We start from the raw sequence: 9,096 nt of genomic DNA on the forward strand, positions 1-9,096 counted from the left end.
GTTAAACACAAACTTTTGGCCATCTTTTATGACAGTATATGTGTGCTTACGGCCATCATGTACAGCATGGCGGTCATACTGCCAAGGTCTTCCTAGAATTAGGTGGCTAACATCCATATCAACAACATCACATTCTACCTCATCAAAGAATTTATTGCCAACGGAGAAAGACACCAAACACCGAAATTTTACCTTCGATACCTTATCAGATTTGAACCAGCGCATGTTATAAGGACAAGGATGAATTTCCTTCTTAAGCCCAAGTTTATTTACTGCCTCCTCTGATATAGTATTTTCCCAGCTGCCATTATCAATAATAACATGACATACTTTTCCACCTATAGTGCAGCGCGTGTGGAACAAGCTCCGTCTTCGCCAATCTTCGTCTTTTGGGGGTATCATTAAAGCTCGCTCCATTACTAACATGTCCCCTGTATCTCCATCTAGCTCAACCTCATCATTATCATCATAATTATCATATGTAGGTTCACCTTGCTGCTCTGTCACTTCATCATAGTCACCTACTAATCCTTTACCTTCCCTGCCGATGTTCCTTGGGCAATCTCTTTGTAAATGTTTTGAAGAACCACATTTAAAACAAGTACCTCTTGTTGTTGCTGACTTGGACTTAACCCCGACACCTTTAGGCAAAGGGGCAGACCTTGTTCGCCCTGGGTCGCTGCTGCTCGCCGCTCTGATACCAACTGATGCAGGGGGATGAGTAGAATCGGCTTGTAGATCAGAAGACAAAGAGGCACACGAGCAAATCTCAGGGAAAGCTGGCTGGGTTGCTACGAACTGACCCTCTCGTCTTTTTCATTACAAGGGGAAAGTCTTCATCTAGTACTCTGTTCTCCCCTTTAGTCACTAGGGGAGACTTACAAAATAAGGTTACAGAGAACTCTAGAAACTAGTACGAGAAAACTCTACAGAGTGTACAGTGCTGACTAGTAGATTAAAGAAAAAGAAAACCAAAGGAACAGGTACTCCACTTAGTTGAAGCTAGCTGCATCAAATAACCAACCCCCACATGCATTGGCAGGTCACCATATTGATCAGGGTGTATCTCTTGAAGCAGAACGGAATACAGAGTTTGCATAGTATGTGATATGCAAATATGTGACGCTATAGCATAGTGTCAGGGGAATTGCCTTCTGGGTGGGACAATGCTCTTCCAGTTAGAGTTCCCACTTCCAAGCATCTCTTGCCTTTTCAGTCATCAGGTTTCAGATTGACATACACTCCAAGGTAGTATATGCTTGTTTTCATTGTTTTGTTCCTTTTATACTTGCATATGTAGATAGTCCCTTCTGATGCTTCAGTATGTGATTGTTCTTGCTAAAGTAACCAGGATTTCTTGGAGGTGGTGCTGATCTTGCAACATCAAATACGAAGTAAGACATTGGTAATTACATATCCTAGAGTTTTTCAAGCAGCTTAAATGATGCATTGTCTGCATAATAGCAGTTTGTTTGTTCCAACTCAGCTTAATAATGTATGGATTGTTGTGTCAATGCCAGTGCAAGTCATGTAGAATTGTTCGGCAATGTAAGGACATGCTTGTCTGACATTAATTGCTATCAGATCCTAGCTGAGTTAATTTTGCTCGAATATAGTATCAGGGAAAAAGAAGTACATTTAACAGAGAAATATTCAACTAAGCAAATGATATGTATTATATCCTGGTGTTTCTCAAAAGTGACAAAATAAATAAATTTCTTTCTAATGGTTGATCTTAAAGTTCAAGCAACTGTTGCAGCAATCTACTTGCATATTACTCTAGTACGGCGATTTTGTCGCCAGGATATTAACTCTTTTGTAATCTCATCCTTGTGTGGATGAACTTCAGCTGCTAAGGTAACAGACAATTCCTCCAACGCTCCCGCCCTGGAGAGCAGAAACCTTGCAAGCATCTTCTCGAGAGGCCGCCCTTCGAAATTTCCAATGTTGATTCTTCTCACCCTGTAAGCCAAGCACCTGACGTGCGTCTTCCACAAAGTCTTGGGCATTCGGTACTGGACGCCATTGCTGACGGCCGGGCCCTCTTCTGGCTCACTATCTGAATCTGATTTGTCATCGTCGTCATCGTCTTGGTCCCTGTACATCCGCATACTCTTGTTCTTTGGAGGCTCTGGACCCAGAGGAAACAGCGACAGTACTTTCAGGTTCTTGGCGTCGACAAGCAAAGCAGAGACCGACCGGACGGCGTCTTCGGTGGGCAGGCAGCCCTGGAGGCTCAGGTGCGTGAGGCTATGCAGTCCGCGCAGGACGCTGGCGAACAGACTGCTGTTGTAGGCCATTGACGGGCGCAAGGACAGGTGGAGATACGCCAGCTTGGTGCACTGGCCGATGAGCCTTGTGACCGGAGCAAGGTCGTCTCGATCAGTCCCGTTGAGTTTTCCACAGATTTCAATCTTCACCGCCATGATTCCTTCATAGTCGGCGACGGCGATGAACGATGCATCACGAGCAGGGAGGCCGCCTTTGTAGTGCAGCGACTGCAGGCATGTGCTGCGAAGATCGACGCTGGTGGCGTTGTGGCAGCAGATCATGGTGAAGCTCCGCAGGCGGGCGGGCGTCACGGCTATCTCCTTGATGGTCGGGCACTCCTCCAGCGTCAGTTTGGTGATGAGGGGGCAGGCGGAGATCAGCTGCTGCAGCTCCCCGTAGGGGTCCATGATCCTCGCAAGGCAGAGCGTGTCCAGCAACGCCATGTCCACGCTTCCCGGCAGATCGAGCGTCCAGTTGGCCAGCCGCAGCCGCCGGAGTGTAGGGCAGCGGAAGATGTGGGGGTGCGTCGTGGTGAACCTGCCCCTGCTGTGTTCGTCGAAGTCCGCCGAGTGCTTATCTCCGCTGTACGGGCAACGGAGGAAGGGGCAGAGCGTGTTCATGGCCTCGTCCCAGTACCTGAGCTTGACGTCGAGGTCCTCCACGCCGGATTTCACGGCGGTGGCGATCCACTGGTCGAGCAGGTCGTACGGGGGGTGGAGCACGGTGACTCGGAAGGTGCGGATCGGCGTCTCCGCGGCCTTGCCCACGATCGTGCTCGTCACCTGGTGGTCGAAGCAGACCTTGCGGCCGCCGCCGCCGCCGTGCCGTTCGCCTGACTTGGTGTCGACGAGGTGGACGACGGGGACGCCCTCGTAGACGTGGTGCCATCGCCGGGCGAGCCCGCTGGTGCGCACGGCCTCGTCGGACATTAGGTGGGAGAGGACGCGCGCTAGCGCCTTGTCCGGGAGAGCGCTCAGGCGGTCTCCTCCGTTCCTGTGCGACGGCGCCATCTTCGGCCGTCGGCGTCGCGGTGACCGATCAGATCGGATGCATGGATGCAGGCGGTATTTATGTCGACAGAATCTGCAAATCTCCTGATTTTAGTCGGTTGCCAATGCAACACACTTGGCCCGAAAGTTCCGTGCCTGATTAGTCGGTCACGTCAGGAAACCCTAGACAAAACCCTCTCCCCTTGCCTTATATCAGTCGTTGCATATGGCAGCCTTCTTTCCCAGATCGGATCGGCATGGCATCGCCGTCGGGGAGCAGAGATCGGCTGAGCGAGCTCCCGGACGTCCTGCTGGGCCACGTCCTGTCCTACCTCCCAACCAAGGCGGCCGGCCGCGCGGCGGGGCTCTCCCGGCGGTGGCGCGACATCTTCTCCAACGTCCAGACCATCTCCTTCGGGGAGCGCGAGGGCGCGAGGGCCAGCGACTGGACCACCTTCTACTACGAGGCCAATGAGCGGAAGAGCTGCAGCGCCGTCCTCCTGGACGACGTCTGGTCCGCCATCCTCTGCCGCCGTCGGTGCGCCGGCGCCAACGTGCCGCTGCGCAGCCTCCGCGTCGCCTTCGACAGCTGCAGCGGGTGGGACCGCTGCCACGTCGACCAGTGGCTCTCCTGCGTGCTGCGCCACAGCAGCCAGGAGCTGCACCTCGACCTCACCTTCCGCCTCGGCCCGATCTGCCCGCACGCCGACGATGGCGATAGGTTCGGGCGCGGCAGAGTGGGCGGCTGGTATGACCTGCCGAGAAACCTCCTCTCCTGCACCGCCATGCGCTCGCTGTGCCTCGCCTACTGCACGCTGAATCTGCCGAAGGCCATCAACCTGCCGTCCCTCGAGACGCTGCGCCTGACCGGCGTGCGCGGCAGTTCCGGGACCGGCGTCCAGCGGTTGATCGCGAGCTGCCCCCGTCTGGTGGATCTGACGCTAGAAGCCAACGCGGGGGTAGACAAAGTCTCCGTCCTCGATAGGCGCCTCCGCCGGTTCGCCCTCCGGTGCTGCCACAACGTGGACTCTGTTGACATCGACGCGTCCGAGCTCATGGCGCTGGACTACTGCGGCCCGGTTCCGGCGGAGTCGCTCCTGTCTCTGCACGGCTCGCCGACGATCATCCAGTCATGCACGGTCGATTTCTGCCAAGTCCTTTCCGGGGAGGCGGAGTTCGCCGGGTTCAAGAGGTTTATGGAGAAAATCTCCGGCGCGAAGCACGTTCGTCTGCACCATCGACGCCTTCCGGCCAGATCCTTCGAGGGCTTCCCCACGTTCCCAAACCTGACGCGGCTGGGGCTGCAAGGTCCCCTTCAGAGTCCCGACGTGGTACGTCAGATCCTGGAGCAAACGCCAAACCTGGAGATCCTCTCGCTGTTCATGGAGTGCTCCGTGGTTCCCGACGAGCTCAACTTCAACACTCCTGCTGATGAGTCAATTCCCGACGAGTCGAGCTTCTCGATCCCATGCTTGCAGAACCGTGTGAGGGAGATAAACATGGTTCATTACGAAGGTAACGAGCTGCAGAGGGCCATGGCCAAGCTTTTGTTCCGGAACGCGCTGCTTCTTGAAAGGTACTGCGTCGTGCTCGTCAAGGGACCATTCGCGTTGCAGGATGGACTCAAGAAGGAGATCGAAAGCTTGGTGGTGGCTGCCAATGCAGAACCCATTTTCCTGTGATTCGTTAGCTGGTTTTCTTCCATGGGCCAACTGAACTCCCTTCACAGATTATACGTTTCCCTAGCGTAACTGAGAATAAGGCCCTGTTTGGTTCATAAGTCCTAGGACTTTTTCTAGTCCCAACTAAAAAGTCTCTGGTCCCTAAAAAGTCTCTCCCTATTTGATTGCAGAGACTAAAAAGTCCCTAGTTCCTTCCTAGAGGTTATTAAATGACCATATTGCCCCTAGTATATAGAAAAATAACAATCAAACAACACCATGGGGTGGCGGGCCATTAAATGCATGGAGGGGCATTATTGGAAAAGTCCCAAAAAGTCTCAAAAAAGACTCTCCTTGAGAGTCTTCTTCATTTAGTCCCAAATGCCTAGTTTAGTCCCTAAAAAGTCCCTCCCGTTTGGTAAAACAGTCTCTAAGAGGGACTTTTTCTAGTCCCTACATAAAAAAGTCCCTGGAAACAAATACCCCCTAAATTTGCATGTAAGATGACGATCAAATTATTTTATTTTTCAGAACAATTCTGCATGTAAGATCATTCATAAGTTTGTCATCTCTCTCGGTGGTGGTTTGAATTTTGAATTCATTTTTTATAATATATAAGGCAGTTTTGAAGAGTTCTATAATTTGGGCCGGCCAAAAAAACAACAACAACTCCTCACCCCCTCTTGTACACAACATCTCTCTCTCACTCCCTCCCCCCCTCGCCGCCCGTCCTGTCGTCACCCGGCTAGATCCACCCTGCCTCCGCCTCGTCGTGCCTCAGTTCCCATGCTAACGGCCACCTCATTTTTTCGTTGTAGTTTTTAGTTAAGTGTAGTGTAGATTTTAAATGCAACCTTTAGTTGTAGTTAGGTGGAATTTTAGGTGTAGTTTTAGTCTAGTTTGTAAATAAGTGTGGTTTATCATTTAGTTAAGTGCAACCATGGGAGGAGATGATGGGATAAAGAATGCTATGGAAACTATTGTGAAGACAAGAAAGGAAGCAAACGAGGAGAGGAGGGTGTCGAGGAGCCAAGAGTCGGCGGCCGACGAGAGGAGGTTGGTGGCCGAGGAAAGGAGGTTGGTGGCCGAGGAGAGGAAGGTGGCATTGGAGGAGAAGAAATTGGCCATGGAGGAGCGAGCTAGATTATTGGAATGGGAGAAGTACTTGCTCTTCATGGACACATCTAACTTTGATGATAGGCAAAAGGAGTTCATCAACCTTTCCCGTGATGAAGTCTTGGTCCAAAAAAGAGTGATGTCCATGGAAGGCATGGGAGCTACCATGGGAGGCTTGGAAGGCATGGGAGCTACACATGAAAGGCTTGGGAGGCATGGGAGCTACCATGGGAGGCTTGGGAACAAGCGTGGGAGCCATGGACGCCATGTGTGGCATGAGAGGTATGGGTGGATTCAGAGCTACCACGAAAGCAAATTTGAAACTCTCCATTATTTCTATCAAACCCGCCATTTGAGACGGTCCACACCCTTCATCACTGATCTCATGAAGCACACCGCTGCTCGTCCCGCTAGTGCCGACGGTCACAACCCAACGTCCGATCGAGCCGGAGTTGAATTCCCACTGGTGGCACCGGAGGATTCATCGCCTTGGCGCCCGCAATTGCACTTTCGATCTTGATCGTCACCCGCTGGAGTCATAGCTGAGGCCTGGCCACGTGTCATCTCTGATCTTTTTTGCAATCTTGCCAGCCGATGTTGATCTGGCTACCGGATTCTGACAGGCGACAGTCTGCCTTGTGTCCTCGCCGCCTCGGAGGCGCAGTTGCGCAGCAGATAGTAGGTCGCGACTCCGTCTCGCGTTCCTGTGCACGCAGACGAACAAGCATCGATCAATTCTCCTTCATGGATCGATCGAGGAAACAAGGCCTACTGGCTGTTGTGGCCCATATGATTGCTTAGATGGTACGAGTAAGGCCCAAACTGCAGAAAAACACCCAGAGTGGCCAGTTAGAGAAGTTTGTGATTTCTCAAAAAAAAGTTAGAGAAGTTTGTGTATTTTCCATCGTATTTTCGTGTTTTTGAGGCATACGATATCTAGGAAGGTTCGCTATAGTTCAAAAAATCAACGGGATCGAGCCCGGGCACATGCCCAGGGTGCCCGTACGGTAAATTTGCCCCTGCCGATGGCGGCGAGGGATCTAGTACTGACAAAGTTTGAGTATCGGCCAATTTCAGGTCCCGGCGTAGCTACTTAACAAAGAGGATGGGTTCTTCTTTTGAGAAGGGTAAATCCACATCTTCTCCTGCGACTTTTCTTGGAAGAGTTGACGTAGGCGATCAGCCAGGCGAATAGGTTTTGCTGGGCCACATCGTCCGCCTCCCAGCGGCGGCGCTGGTAATCTTGCCTTGTATAGGCTGGATGTGGTGATTGTGTTTGGTGTTTGTTGAACCAGATTCTTGAGGGCTCAGATCTAGAGGTTGACCGGAGCAATGAAGATATTAAGCTTCAACTGTGGGGGGCTCTGGAGGAACCCAACAATTAGGGCACTACTGGATGTACAAAATCAGCATGGTGCCAATGTGGTGTTCTTGTCAGAAACACATCTGGATGTTTGGGCAGCGGAAGTTCTCAGGAGAAGGATACACATGGATTTTGAAGAGGTCGTTAGGAGTGATGGCAGAAGTGGTGGCCTGCTGATGTTATGGAAGAAGGAGGCAAATATTTCGCTTCGTTTCAAATCAAATAATTTCATTGATGTCTATGTGGGCTTGGGACAAACAGATGTGTGGCGATTGACTGGTCTGTACGGTGAACCACGTTGGGAAAAGAAACATGAAACTTGGTGCTGTTTGAGAGATCTTGCTGCAGTTAGCAATTTACCATGGATGGTGAGAGGTGATATAAATGAAATTCTATATGCTTTTGAGAAGGAAGGGGGTAATCCAAGGCCATACTACATGCAAGCTTTTAGGGATGCTCTTATGGATTGTGACCTTTCTGATTTTGGGTAGACTGGTGACAAGTTTACGTGGCATAGGGGTGCGATCAGAGAGAGACTAGATAGGGCTTTGCTAAATGATTCGTGGAGTTTGAAGTTTGAAGGGGCTGTGCTCAAGCATCTCGGCTATGCCCGTTCTGACCATAGGCCCATTCTGATGGATACAGAAACCCATGAAACACACTGAGGGGAGTGGGGAAAGAGTGCTTCGCTTTGAAGCGAAATGGCTGAAAGAATCAAACTTCTGCGATGTAGCTCATGGAGCGTGGGATCTGGTAAGTAGTGAAGAGTTGTTGGGGAATCTTGCGAGTAAACTTGCGTTTGTTCATACCCAGTTGCACCACTGGGACCGTTCGGTCTTGAGAAGCACGAGGAAAAAAATACGAAGTGCGTAAAGAGAGCTAGAACAGATAACAAGAGCTGATGTCAGTGAATCAAACTTGGCTAGACAAAGGGAGTTAGCGGAAGAAAATTGATAAACTGTTAGAACAAGAAGAGCTCCATTGGTTCCAGCAGAGTAGGATCAATTGGCTCCTGTTTGGAGACAAGAATACATCATTTTTTCAAAAATCGGCATCCCATAGGAAGCAACGAAATAGAATTAAGAAGCTAAAGGATGGTAATGGGAATTGGCATGAAGGAACAGCATATCTAAACCCGTTAGTTTCAGATTTTTTGCAGGTCTTTTCACTACAGAGATAGAGGAGATTAACCCCGGCCTTTTAGGGAATGTAATTCCTCGTATTTCTGCGGAGATGAATGATTCCCTAGTTAAACCGTATACGGCCGAGGAGGTTAAAAAGGCTTTGTTTTCAATTGGGGATATGAAGGCACCAGGAGTTGATGGGTTACATGCTATTTTCTTTAAAAAATGTTGGCACTTCATGGGAGATGCTATCACGGCTGAAGTTTTGGAGGCTTTAAATTCAAAGAAAATCCCACAAGGCTGGAATGATACGATCATCGTCCTAATCCCCAAGGTAGATGATCCCGAGGTCATTTCCCAATACAGACCAATTAGCCTTTGCACCGTCCTATATAAGGTAATATAAAAAATGATCGCCTTTAGATTAAAGCTTGTTCTTGATGATGTTATTTCCCCAGTGCAAAGTGCTTTTGTTCCTGGAAGGTCTATCACAGATAACATCTTGCTTGCGTATGAGTGCATCCATACTATAAAAAACAAAAAATCGGGTAAGACTGGTTACTGTGCTGTGA

The 9,096-nt window shown here is 50.2% G+C and overlaps 2 protein-coding genes across 2 annotated transcripts; one reads left to right on the forward strand and one right to left on the reverse strand.

Moving 5' to 3' along the window:
- Positions 1 to 1,763: 1,763 nt before the first annotated feature.
- LOC147986957 (uncharacterized) lies at positions 1,764 to 3,281 on the reverse strand. Its single transcript, XM_087542218.1, has one exon. It carries the CDS (start codon positions 3,279 to 3,281, stop codon positions 1,764 to 1,766), a length of 1,518 nt encoding a protein of 505 aa, XP_087398344.1.
- A 233-nt stretch (positions 3,282 to 3,514) lies between these two features.
- LOC147986958 (F-box/LRR-repeat protein At3g26922-like) lies at positions 3,515 to 4,942 on the forward strand. The gene has a single exon (XM_087540208.1). The coding sequence runs from the start codon at positions 3,518 to 3,520 to the stop codon at positions 4,940 to 4,942; it is 1,425 nt and encodes a 474-aa protein (XP_087396334.1). The 5' UTR covers positions 3,515 to 3,517.
- The last annotated feature ends 4,154 nt before the right edge of the window (positions 4,943 to 9,096 follow it).

Source organism: Triticum urartu, chromosome 2A (assembly GCF_056163025.1).
Source record: "Triticum urartu cultivar PI428250 chromosome 2A, HENAU_Tu73, whole genome shotgun sequence".
Classification (NCBI taxonomy): Eukaryota; Viridiplantae; Streptophyta; class Magnoliopsida; order Poales; family Poaceae; genus Triticum; species Triticum urartu.